The 14,010-nt window shown below is 43.7% G+C and overlaps 1 protein-coding gene across 2 annotated transcripts in view; it reads left to right on the top strand.

The window, feature by feature from the left end:
- Positions 1–14,010, top strand: part of AHCTF1 (AT-hook containing transcription factor 1) — a 2,174,249-nt gene that overhangs the window by 389,000 nt on the left and 1,771,239 nt on the right. For both annotated transcript variants that reach the window (XM_069607832.1, XM_069607831.1), the window contains exon 11: positions 8,697–8,758. In XM_069607832.1, the coding sequence (XP_069463933.1) occupies positions 8,697–8,758 (62 nt within the window). The remainder of the gene's footprint in view (positions 1–8,696; positions 8,759–14,010) is intronic.

The raw sequence follows: 14,010 nt of genomic DNA, 5'->3' as shown, positions 1-14,010 counted from the left end.
TGAAACTGAAGCTGCACTGGTTACCTGGCCACACTCTGGTCTCGGGCCCTGGTCCCTCCCCCGCCAGTCACACACACCTGCACTGCCTTCCTGGCAGCCCCCGCACTTGGGTACTGTTTTCTGTATTCCTACAGTCCCACTACCAGCACTTGACACCTGATGTCTGCACTTACCCTTGCACTTGCCACCTGCTGGCCGTACATTTTACTTACTGTTATATATTATATTATCCCATGTACTGCACTGTCCCCTCCCACACCCTCCCACCCCTGCACTTTCCCCCTTCCCATGCACTTGCATGATACCTGGCCTAGTAGGATCGTTGTCTGTCTCCCCTCTGTTCCCCCTACCTTGCCTCGTCGCGCCTTGAAACACTTGTGTATAGGCGCGCTATAAATGCCATATCATATATAGGGCGATGCCCATACCAAAAATGGTAGTGTAGGCCAGTCAAAATGGGCCACTTTTTTGGCCAATGTGGGCCAGTTTGATGAGTTACATCACTATGCAGCTAGTAGTTTTGCGAAATGTTGCTGAATAAATATTATTTAAATTTCACAATTTGCTTACATTTTGACAAAAAACACCTCCTTGGGTACTATTCAAGCAGTCTGTGACTAAAGTAATGAATATCCATTTGCAACTGCGGGCCACTTTTTCATTGGTGCCTGAGACAGTTTTATGGTCCAGTCCGACCATGTTAGCTGCACCTGCCCATTTCCTCCAATCTAAAAAAATAAACGTTTTTAGGGGTCTCCAACCTGTAGATAGTGTGCTACCGGGAGCTCGCCTGAGGCTTCCCATTAGCTCTGTGCTATCCTTGTTGAAATCCTAGATGCAGATCTACCATCCAACAAAAGGCAAATGTACCATTTCCATCCAGAGTTGGAACCCATTTTCCAGCAAATGTGCATCTTTAATTTACAGTGCCACATTGATAGGCATTTATACACACACATTATGAAAATAATGTTCCCAAAGGAAGCTGTCTGTGACCCCAAAACGAAGGTAGTTTTATTTTTTTATTTTTTTTACATAAAGCAGCATATTCATTCTCTGCATACAAGATTATATTTCATTGCAGAATAGATTTGTATCCCCCTTTTGTTAGGCAAGAATTGATGTAGTAACCCTGGGGGGGGAGACTACACCAGCCTTGTTCTCTTGATATTAGGTAATCTACCTATTGGTATAGGTATGTACTACACAACTTGATAGTGTGACTAAGCAACCAGACTTGTCTCAAGAGGGGTAAATGTGCGCTGTAGAGCTGTTGCATCGAAATCCACAAATACAAGTATACAAATAACACTTACACTGAAGGTTTTCTAGTAAAATCATTTAACGGTCAGTTTTAAATAAACATTCTTTAAAAAGGGCAATCTGCAACAATAAAAATACACTTCAGAATCAAGGCAAAGCAAGTAGATGCTCTTTAGAGATACTTCATAGACACTTCTACACCTTGATGTGACTTTGCTAACTAGGACAGTATTGACATTTATATATCACGTTTACACTTTGTAAAATTCTGAGGTTATAACAAGGAAAGGTTGAAGGAAGGAAAGGGGTTAAACAGGTTCTCAGGGCATGTGAGCACTTTTAAATCTCCCAATGAAGTCTAGATAAAAACCTTTCCCAGCAATATTAAACACCAATGTATCACCTATGTGTTCCTAGGCCTGAGTCATGGGAACAAGAGGGAGGACATCTGGAGGACTCCTGCACAGCATTTCGGAGGTCGGCAGCAGCTAAATACTCTTTTCAATTCAGCAGCACTTTGCAGTTTCAGCGCGCGGTAACCTGCACCACTGCCGATCTTGGACACTGGTTGGGCTTCCTTCACTCCTTGAGTCCAGCACTCTGGTGAGGTGACTCAAGCTTGGGTTGTCCTGCTTCGGGAGGGTCCTCGGGAGACTCCAAGAGCTTTATGCTGCCTTAAATACGTTGCACTAGACTACAGATTTCTCGACCCCTCGCACTAGGTTCCATCAGCTGCAATGAAGTACAGCCAGTTGAGGAAGTTAGTCTCTGGCTTAGTTGGTCCCACTAACCCAAGGGAAGAAGTCGCCCTTTCTGGAGCTTCTCTTGTCGATTAGGAAAAGGAGTTTCAGCACAGCAGCAGGCTTTCATCGGGCAGTTCAATGGTCCAGTAGGATGCAGCAAGCTTCTCTTCACGATTCCTTCGTCGGATGTTTCTTCCAGTGGTCGACTCTGTCTTCAGTCCAAGAAGCCTCGCCTTTCATGCAGCTTTCTCCCATTCATGCACAGCCTAGCTGTCATTCACATAGCGGAGTGGCTGTCCTGTAAGGACAGCCATCCAGCCAATCAGGACTGGGTGCATTCAGGTTTCCCTGGAGATTAAGGACAGAGGCGTTTCGTGCACCTCCCTCACTTCCTGCCCTACAAACATGCCAGAGCCGGGTTTCAGTACTGTAGCCTGCCAAAGGCTAAATGAACAAAGGGGTTTAAACCTGGTTTGGTGCTCAGAGTAAAACCCAAGAAAGACCTCACAAACAAGAAATGGCGAAAAGAGAAGACCAGGCCGTTTTGACACAGTGGTAACCCATGGGTGCTATACTGCAGCTGAGGATTCATCCTGCAGTAGGAAAGCACAATGGTAGGAAAATTAAACCACTGCCACCAGCCATTTAAAGTAGTGAGGATAAAATAAAAAATGTTACATGAGTAAGTAGGAAAGGGGGTTACTATGTAACCCCCAGCACTCCACAGAAGATGGCTGTGCTGAACCTACAAAGAGAAAAGGTAAGTAAACTCAATTTCACTTTATTATTCTTGGGAACTGTAGTTCACCCAAGAAAAGGTATTTAAGCCTTAGGAGAAATCATAAGGATTTCTCTGGGACACTGCACTGAGGGTGCTGTGTGTCACCATACAAAAAGTAGATGCCTATGGAGTTTTTCAGACTCTAAGAATAAAGAAAACAGATAATCCAAAGTAGATCAAAATACAGGAGAGTGAGAAAAAGGTCTCACTCACTCTAGGGTAGAAATTAAGTCCTAAAGTCCAACAAAAGAGCTGGTGATCTCTATGGTTGAAGGGAATCGACACAGAAATGAGAATTCTCCCTAACACCCTTTGACTATGGAACTCCCTAATGTAGCATGCCAAAGGTTCCACCGCCAAGGCAACCAGCAATGAGGACAGATGGTCGGGTGCTGAGTGTAGGGGGATATCACATTTTATTGCATTTTGTTTGTTAGTGCATTCGCTTTCGGTGAGCTATATAGCAGTTGAAATCATCTAATGAATTGGAAGCCAAAGCCTGATCTCCTCAGCACTTGGAAGAGGAACGGCCACTTCACCAAGTTGAATGCCTTTTTCTGCATCTGTTGCTGCATCAACCGCTGGTATCTCAGGATTTATGTTGTGAAGGAATGCGAACATCCTCCTCATGTTATTCTGTGACTGGTCCTGGTATGATGTGGCAGGACCACTGAGGGAATACATTGTTGCAGGCGATTTGCTAACAGTTTAGTATTTTATGGTCTATTTATTAGTGATAGCGGTCTATACGATGTACAACTTGCTGGAGTTTTTTTTAGGCTTTAATAGTACTGCGATTACAGCTGTCAAGGTGTACTCTGGCAACGGGGCCCTTATTGAGTGAGCATTCATACATCTGCAGGAGATGCAAGGAGATATCTTTCATGTACTCCTTGTAGAATTTGGGGGTTAGTCTGTCAATTCCTGGGGCTTTATTGTTGAGTAATTTAATACCAACTTTATTTCCTCAAGATCCAGGGGATTGGTTAGTAGTATGGCTTGTTCTGTATCTACCCATCATAATGCTACCTGATTCAGGAAGCGCTCCACCTCTCTGTGTTGCCCTGGACTGGGCTGTGTATATTGTATCGTAATATTCCTTGAATATATTATTCATCCTTATGTTGTCCCTCACTCTATTCACTAGTTTGTCTTCCACTTCTGTGATCTCATTAGTTTCCTTTTCCTTTCGGATTGTCCGTGCGAGTGTTCTTCTTGGGCGGTCCCCTTCCCCAGATGATCTGGCTATGGCAGGCCTGCCAGAAAATGTATCCCACTAGCTGCCAGCCTTGCAAATTCGTTTCTCGCTTCTCTTAGCTGATGGTGCTGTGCCATGCCGCTTTCTCCACCATGGGTGTTTTCTAGTGTCTTTATTTCTGCCTCTAGCCTTGTAAGGGATTTCATTTCCCCCCTCATTGGACATACAGATTCCTCGGATATAAACCTTGATTTTTTTTCCCATACTGTTACCATCATCAACTGAGTTTTTGTTACTTTTAAAGTACTGCTCAATTTCTATTTCTATTCGTTAGGGAGAATTCTCAGAAATGTGCCAATTCCCTTCTACCTTAGAGACCCCCAGCTGGACTTTAGGACTTTTAATTTGTATCCTGTAGAGCGTAAGACCTTATTTCCACACATGTATTTTTCTTTGATTTGAACCCCTTGTTACTTTTGGTTTTGCAGTCTGACAAACTCCATAGGCATCACGTTTTTAAATTGACACACAGCACCTTCAGTGCCGTGGCACAGGGAAGTCTTTCAGATTTCCCAAAGGTTGGAATACCTTCTCTTGGTTAAACTACTGTTTCCAAGAGCAGTAAAGTAAATTGACTTTGCTTACCTTCTGTAACTTTGTAGACTCAGCACACACCATTTTACTTAGATTGCTGGAGGGGTTACTTAGTATCCCCTTCGTCTACTTTCTCATGTAACATTTTTGTTACGCTTTCTACAATTAATGGCTGGTGGGAAGTGGTTTACCTTTTCCTATCATTGTGTGCTTTTACTGCGGGCTGCAATTGCAGCTGCAGTATAGCATCCATAGGTCCCCATTTTGTCAAAATGGCCATCAGCTTCTTTTTCTGCCATTTCTTGTTGGAAAGGTCCTTCTTGAGATTTACTCTCCGCACCAAAACAGGCTTGGTCCCTTTGTTAGTTTTGTTTTTGGCGGGGCTCACTGCTGAAGCCTGCCTCTGGCTCCGTGTCTGGGCGGGCAGGAAGTGAGGGAGGTGCCCAAAACTCAGGAATGCACCCAAAGGTGATTGGCCGGCTGGCTGTCCTTTAAGGACAGTCACCCTGCTGTGTGAGTGACGGCTAGACTGCGAATGAATGGTAGAAACTTGCATGAAGGGCAAGGTCTTTTAGGCAGAAAGCAGTCGACCACTGGACGAAGGAATCAGAAGAAGATGACTTCTTCCCTTGGGTTGGTGGGACTAATCGACCCTAAGACAAACTCATCTGGAAATCCTCTTGTTGCTGGCTGTACTTCAATTGCTGCTGCAGGAACCGAGTGCCAGGGAGAGGAACACCAAAATCGAGTGCATCGTCTTTAAGCCGGACCGAGCTCCAGGAAGATCCTCCGGACTCCCTTGAAGCAGGGCTGGCCAAGCTTGAGCCATCTCAATAGAGAGCTGGATCCCAGAAGCAAGGAAAGTCTACTAGTTGTCCAAGAACTGCAGTGTTGCTATTTGCGAGAAGCTGAAACCGCAAAGTGCTGCTGATCTGAAGTTTGCCCATTGCTGCCGCTGACCTTGGATTCGTAGTGCACGACTGAGGCCCAGGAACAGGATCTGCCATACTACAAGAGGAACAGAATCCAGCTGAACCAATTTCTTCAGACCTAAGGTACTGTGAATTTAAGGGTACTTACCTCTTGTTGTGTAACTTGCTTGCTCTCGGTTGAGACTTGCATCTGCTGCCTTTTGCAGAGTTGCTTGCAGCTTTGCCCTCCACAAGCCTCCCAGCTTGTGGCCCAACAGGTGATTTCATTTTCTGAAAAACATTGTGCAAGACTTTTTACTTGCCTTTTTACTTGCCTTCAAGAAGTGCCTGAGCTCCCCTAGACTTTGCTCAAGTTACATTGGCTGTCCTGGCTCCTTGAAGACTCTTCTAACCTGATTTTTTTTTTGTTTTTTTTTTTTGCTCCCTCCAAAAAGTCATACAATCTTTACTTGTATAGCTGGGAAAGGGTTCATTTACATTGCATTAGGAGGTACAAAAGTGCTTACCTGTTTGAGAAACTTGTTAAGCATTGTTTCAGGTAGCGGATCAAAATTGCCATGCAAATATTTCATCCATCTCCCCTCTAGTTTGGACTGACTACTTCCTCTTTTCTTTGTGGCCTTTGAGCGTGGTTTACGCAGGTTTCTCCCTTCAGCGCTGCGGAGCGCCTCCTGCTACTCACCTCTCAGCTTGTACCCCAGTACGGCTTCCCACAGAGCCCGGGGCCTTTCGTTGCGCATGTTTCCCGGAGCGCCGAGCTTCCTCACTGCTGTCCTCGCCTGGTTTCGGTACTTGTTAGGAAGGGTGCCTCGGCTCTGCAGCCACTCGCCGTTCTTGTAGCGTCGCTCTCGTGGTTAGCAGTGTGTTCACAGGCCACTTGAGCACCTGCGGAATCGGGCTCTTTTCCGTTATGTATGTCACATCTTTCGGACGGCTGCCAAATGTCATTTACTTCCTGCCCGTTCGCTCTTTCTGATGCTGATTTGTCTGAACGTTTAATGCTGCTCATTGAGGATATTTTGCCAGGATATTCGTGTCCCGTCCGGGAGTGTTTTGTAGATGCAGGCGCAGCCATTGTGCTACGTGAACAACAGAGCCCCCTTCCATTGTTTCTTGGTGTGAGGCTGGCTGTTTGTCCGTTTGTCTATGTGAGCTCTTGCTTCCTTCTGCACATCTTGGGGATCTTTCAGCCTCATCTGCCTTGTTGGACCAGTTCTTCTGCACTGGTTTGGTAGAGAGGTTTGGCTCCTCTGCCTTCTGGCCACTTATGGGTACATCATCTGCCTATGGACCGTTGGCCTATTTGGCCTTTCCGCAAGGAAGCCAATTTCGTAACTGCCATGGCGACGGAACCCTTGCACAACAGAAGGTACGAAAAGGACCCCTCTTTGCACTATACTCACACCCACACTCATTTAACCAAGAGAGCTACTGTGGAGCCACAGAGTCTGCGGAAGCAAAATAGAGCAGGTGTTGGAGCAAAAGCAGTGGCCGCTTGGGTAAAAGATGCTTTTCTCGGACCTCCAACGTAACTTTTTAGATTTCTTGTTTTAAGTAGTGCTTTGATTTTGGTAACAACTACAGGCCTCTTTCTGTATGTTGCCAGTGCTCTCTGGGTACAGTGCTTCTGCCTCTTCTATTGGGTCGGAACAAGAACCGGGCAGCAAGATGTTCATTAGCGCAGAACATCCTTGGGAAGCTGTCATTCAGCGGTGTCCACTGGGACATGGGGAAAGGATCACTAATTTCTCAGTACCTCCTGTTCATTCTAGATGTCTGGTGTCTACACAAGCTGGGTACGGCTGTCGAACCTGGTCGTGGAAGAGTGTGTAGTGCCCAGCATAGTTTGCTTACAATTTCTGTTGAGGGAGGGGTCTTCCTCTGTGCCTCATGGCTCTTAAGCCTGTTTCAATAGGGTAAAGATTCATACCCTCTACCTCGGATTATATAAGAAACTGGTGACTGAGGAGGGGATCTCTGTTCCCCAGCACAGGGGTGGCATTCATTGTTAATTTTGCCTGCTTGCTAATCACTGGTTGATCTGGTATATTTGCTTTATGAATGTAAATGTTGCGTTTGAGATGCATGTACGGGATGTGTGAGGTTGAATGACATCTTTGGAAGTTGAGATGCTTGAATGAGAATGCTACTGCCTGGTGTCCTAATGATCCTCTTCTATGTAACCTTCATTAGCTGCAACCAAGAAGAAAGAAGATGATGCTTTCCCTTTGTAACCTGACTGTGGCCTCCAGATTTAATATATACTTCCTTTCCCACTGCCGCCCTCACATTTACCTTTTGTGGGCTTCTTCACAGGCTTCCTCCTCTGTGAGAATTCAGGCTAGAATCCGCACACTAGTCAAAAAGCATCTTGCTTTGGCAACTGTAGACCTTGCCCTTTTAGGCAGTGCTGTGACACAGATGACATTAATATCCTGTTCACTGTTTAGTTTGAACTATGTCTAGCCATACATAATTTACACATGTTTTCTGTAAAGACACCCCTGACTACAGCAGGTTCTTACTCAGTAGAATCAGTTTTTCTACCTGTCACTGTAGCCCACACAGCAAGGACAGCGAGAGGACATGCTTATGGAAGCAAGGTGCCTATTTGCACTTGGAATTTCGAATGGGGGATATAATTTGTATTTGCGTCCCAGATTGGGGCTAACCAGTGAAAAGTCCACAAACGTGGTCAGAAAAAAGCAGAGCTAGTCAGATCTTTGGCACAGATGCATTGGATGGGACGTTTGGTCTCAATGCCTAATGCTGTTGAGCAGCTAGAAAAGTGAATCCCAGTTGCTGAACATTTTAAAGAAACAACTGACTGTAGAGATGCGGAACTATGGCTTCAATTATGAACCCATTTCCTTCTTTCCTTGTAGTGAAATATTTGAAACTATATTGCAAATTAGTCTTTCATACAAGGACATTTTTTTAAGAAGGTACAATTAATGCTATTTAGCAAAGTGAATGTAACACAATGTTCACAGTAGCATATTACTTTCCTTGTCGAATGCTCATTAGGTAATTATTTCGTTTGTAATGTGTCTCACTGAAGAATTAATCTTCATATTAAAAAATGTATCTCCCTTTGTACTTTTAGCATATAGCTCTTCAGATTTGCTCTTAGTATAAGAATCAATGCTAATTTATTTTGCTTTTTGTTTTTTGCTTTTTTGAAGATGGTACCTGCTTGCTGAACTCTGGCGTTGTTCATGTGACTTGCACCGGACTTCAGAAAGGGGTGAGATGCTATGCATGTTTTCTTCTTTTTTTTTTTTTTTTACTGCTGGTTCAGCTGCTTGTGTCTGACATCCGATACAGATCAGATCTTCAGTTCTATTAGCATTTAAACAATGTTCGTACAACTTAAATCAATAAGCCTTGGTCTGCCAATGCCAAATATTCTTAAGCTTTTTGCTTTAAAGGTGAGTATTTTGGATCCGTATTTTCTTGATTCCAAGATTGTCAAGCCTTTCAAACAATATTCAATTTGAAACAGCACTGCACCTCATGAGTCAAACATTTATTTGATTCATAGCGAAAATATAGTCCTACAATGGATCCCAACAAAGTTATTTTGGTGGTTTTAAGAAAAACTTTTTAAAACGTGTGTAACTTTAAAAATGAAAGTTGATGCACTTTATTGCATCAGTATACTGCAATCTAACATAAAGCTATGTTCATATTACATATGTTTAATGGTATATGACACACAATAATAATACTTTAATGTGATATAGATTGAAGAATTCAAACTTTACACATGTTGCTTATACATAATCAGAAAAAGAGAAGTTTTAAAAAATATGCAATTTATACAATTATGTGAGTATAAAAGGAAAAGGAAAAAATCAAGTATATCTAAATACATATAACTTTACAATATCCAAAAACTTCCCAATTAAAACATCACTTCACCCATTTATTTACATCCGGATGCCCATCGCTTTTTCAATCTGGAGCCATACATTATATAATGCAATATAAAGATGCATGTTTACTGAATTAGTGCAGTATAGCCAAAATTGATTTTCCGGTATAGATTCCAGATTATGGGCAAATTCTCCCAGATATTTGACAATTGTGGGTCTCATTGTGAAGCATTCAGTTAATAGATGCTTGGCTGTCTCCAAATTGTCAGGTCGGTTACATATACGACACATTCGTTCTACAATTGCAATCTTTTCCCTAGGTCCCACATTACACAAGGTCGGTAGTTGCTCCAGACGGAAAAGAATAATAAACCGTCTTAGCCTTGTGGAAGGGCATAGGTAGAGATATGCCTGAGGTTTCATAAAGTTGTAGAGTCGATACTTTACAAAGGCACATGACTTTAGACACCCTAGATGGGAAAAGTTCTCTAACCAATCCCATCGATCAACCTTTTTCCCCAATGCTGTCATGACCTCCTGGGAAATGGTTATCCCTCTGTCAGTCCAGCCAATGTCTCTCAAAAATTGGGTCATACTTTTCTGGAGAGGAGAGGCAGTACCTTTTTTACTTACTTCTATATACATGGTAACCAGCAAAGGGTTAGAAGATCTATTCTTCATCTTAAGATACAAGCCCGCCCTCTTTTTCAGTACCATTGCTTTAAGTGAGGGAAGTCCGAGCTCCAGCCTTATGAGGGCCATAGGAACACTAGGGGGTAACCCCAGTATGCGTCGCCAAAATTTTCCCTCAACCACTTGCAGCCAGGTTAGATCAGAAGAGGTTAGTGCTTCCAGGCTATAAGTAATCATTGGCGCAAACACCTGTATGTAAAGGTGTCTCGTCCCCCATAGTGTGAAACCGGCCTGCCTCCTGGTGAATGACGCAATTAAAGCTGTAACTTGCTGCGCCCTGATTCTCCTATTTTGTCTACATAGAGAGTAATCACCCCAAGGTTCAATTTCAACTCCTAAGTACCGATAGGAAGGGGAATAAAGTATATTATCACTCTGCACCCAAAGCTCAACACGGGAGACTTTTTTCTTCGTGAATCTAATCACTTTGGTCTTATCAAGGTTAATAGCTAACCCATTGATCTTTGCGTATTCCCATAGTGCTATCGCTGAGCGCCTAATACCAGCAATAGTGTTGTCAAAAATGACCAAATCATCCGCATATGCCAGTACTGCACAAGTAGTATCCCCTACTTTAGGAGGACAGTTATTCACTTCGGCTAACACTCTTGGGATATCGTATACATACAGATTGTACACCAGAGGAGCAGTTACACATCCCTGTTTTACCCCCCTGTCTTGTCTCACTTGTCTAGTCAAGGATCCCTCTTGATTTAATCTGAGGCACACCATGGTGTTATAGTGCAGCTGTCTTAAGTAATACATTATACTAGGAGGGCACCCCATATCTTCTAGCTTTGTCCACAGCCTGGCTCTTGGTATAGAATCGAATGCGGCCTTAAAGTCAATATAAAGGGCATATAGTGGAGGCTGTCCTTTGCTAAGTGCTCGAGTTCGTAGTGTGTCCATCACCCACAAATTGTGCGTAGTGGAGAAACCACGCCGGAATCCACATTGGAACTCACTAAGGATATTAGTCTGTTCCGCCCAATTCTGTAATTCCGTGAGCAATAGAGCCGCAAAGAGTTTTCCCGTGGTATCCAGCATAGAAAGAAGCCTATAATTATTTGGGTCCATACGGGATCCCTTCTTAAACACCGGCACCAATATCGCCTTTTGCCATGAACGGGGAATCGTCCCCTGAGCTAATACCTTTTTAAAGAGTATAGACAGAAGAGAAGCCCAAAAAGTCGGGTTGTTCTTAATAACTATATTCGCTAGCCCATTCGGGCCAGGAGCTCTAGAGGCTTTCAAAGATGCTATTTTATTCAGTATGGCCTCTTCCGTGGCCTCAAAGGGCGGGGGTAAGGGATTCTTCACTCTAGATATTATGGGGACATCTAGCTCTCCAGAGTTACGGTCCAGCAGGAATCTTACCCAAGTTTCCTCTCCTATAGGATTATCTAGCTGAGCCTTGGTCTTCTCTTTGTTCTCTTTCGGTAGCTGCCATATATTACGCGAATTTCTAGCGCAGATAGCGTTTACTAGTCTCTGATTTCTAATATTCCTCTCTGTATTTCGAATAGTTCTGATATTAGCTCTATATTTATTTTTAGCTTTTTTAACTTTGTCATAGTAGTTAGAACCCGCTACATTCAGTCTCCTAAACCCCCGCAATTCTGCTCTTAGCCTTCTCTTGGCATCCCGAATATCCTTATTATAAGGCTGAGTGGTGCCTACGGGATTTATCATAACATTTTTCCTTGAGGTCGCATGTAATCCTGAGAATTTCAGGATCCATTCTTCTATTTCATTTACGGTCAGTTGTTCAAAATGGGGAAGGGGAGCCAGGGCTTGAGATAAGAGTGCTTCCGTAGCATTTTTAATATTTCTCTCCGACCAGATAATTCTAGTTCCTGTGCAGTTGGTTTGTATATTGCCTATATTACAATTATTAGCGGGTGAGAGAGAAAGTTGAAGGGAGCACTCGAGAGCTGCATGGTCACTCCATTCATTGGGTATGATTCTCATATCATTTACTATTGGCAACATTTCAGGACACATAAATATATAGTCTAGGGTGCTGTAAGAAATCCCATTAGACCATGTCTGTTTCCCCGGCCTATCACCCATTGTTCTACCATTAATCATGGATAGATCCCATGTTTCAAAGAATTGTAGCCACCCCAACCCTTCGCTCTCTCTTTTGTCATGAGTCATTAGACATTTTTCGTTCAGGGCAGGGTATTTGGCGACCAGCTGATCGACCTTCATATGACAATTAAAATCACCCATCACCACTACCGCTAAATTGCCGGATCTTTGAGTCCAATAAGTCAGTAAGTCATGAATGGCTTCTTGTAGAGATTCCCTTATCAATGCTCCCGGGGGATTGTAGAGGTTAATCAGTAAGAATCTACCATGCCCACAATCCTTGGGATAGTCAACCTCAACCGCCAGATGGTAATCAGTGGTATTGACCAGGATCTTCCGCGAGTTGATCGTATTAACCACCCCTATAATGAGTCCCCCATAAGGGCGACCCTTATCCCCTCTTTTGGCAAATGTCTGATGCACTACAAAACCGTCCAATAATAGGGAGTTCAGTGCCCATGTTTCTTGGAGACATATACAGCTATGCTTCAGCAATAAGTCCATAGGCCCTTCTGATCTCAGAAGATGGGCAAAACCCCGGCAGTTCCAAGATACGAAAGAAAAGCTTCAGAGGTTCTGTATCATTCGCGGAAGAGCCTCCAACAATGTTTTGAGGGCTTGTTGTATTTCCGTCATCGCCGTGTTTTCCGGTGCCTCTTGATTGACCACATTATCTTGCACCGCTAGCTTGTCCAATGGAGTTTGTAACTCCTTGGTCCTGTAATCCTTAGTTTCTTCAGTAAGGTCTCTCTCCTGTGGATCTACATCAATAGCAATATCTACGGTTATCAGTTCTTTTTTGAATTTTCTAATCAGTTGAGCTGTAGCTAAGAAAGTACAGTGGATGGCGGAAACATGTGGATTAGGGACCTGCAAGGGTTCGATGAAAAAGAAATCGTCGGATTTCAAGACTCTCAACTGTGGAATATAATGTAGTCGGGTTAAAAATTCTGATCTTGCCAACCAGGGATTTTTACCACTAGGGTAGAGGTTCTTAATATAGCAAATACGATTCCCATTACATTCCTCATCCGTACTAATTTGCATGGGCCGTACCGGCTCTAGTGTTTCATCTGTACCCGCTGAGCCGATCTGATCCTCCGGCTCGACTGTGACATTATCATCTTGATCAGTGCCTACATCAGAGAGGCCATCTATATCTGCCTCCTTGGATTTTTCTCCTGGTACTAACCAATCGGCCAATGGCCCCTTAACTTCCGCGGCTCGAGCTACTGCTCTCGCCTTTCTTTTTCTGGCTTTTTTGGAGCGTGTTTCCGTGGCTGTTTTAGATCTTACACTGGAGGGTATAGGATTCGTTACTACTTTCTTGCTTTTCAAAGCCCTTTTGGCCAATCTTCGTTGTTTCCTTGTAAGAAGGATCCCGGGCTGTGCACGATTCCTAGATCCTCTACAGTTATTTCTGAAAGGTTTTCTATAGGAGGATTGCCCTCCAGGTCCTTATCCAGGATCACATCTTCCACCACTTCTCCCATTCTCTCCTCTGTTTCTTTCATCTCCTCAATGGCATGAATAGCATCCGAGAGGTTTGCTTCTATCTCATCCTGCGGGAAATCCTTCCGCTCTAGTGCCCTCGTAATGTTATTCGTATTTGTCAGTATGCTCCCGGTCATCTGCAGCAGTATTTTGAGTGCAAATTGTAATGACGCTACAGATGATTGGAGCTCCATAATGGCCGCGTTGCTGATATACGGGTTTGAGTCTTCGTTATCCTCCTTCTCCGGATCATCTTCTATAGAGGCCATCGCTAGATTAGGAGATACCGAGAGACGTCCACCGCTAGACATAGGATTTGCTTCCTCAGATGTTATGTTAT

This window comes from Ambystoma mexicanum, chromosome 4q (genome assembly GCF_040938575.1).
Source record: "Ambystoma mexicanum isolate Mex_15411 chromosome 4q, UKY_AmexF1_1, whole genome shotgun sequence".
Lineage (NCBI taxonomy): Eukaryota > Metazoa > Chordata > Amphibia > Caudata > Ambystomatidae > Ambystoma > Ambystoma mexicanum.
The sequence above is the reverse complement of the archived record's forward strand: the minus strand, read 5'-3'. Positions and strand labels throughout refer to the sequence as shown.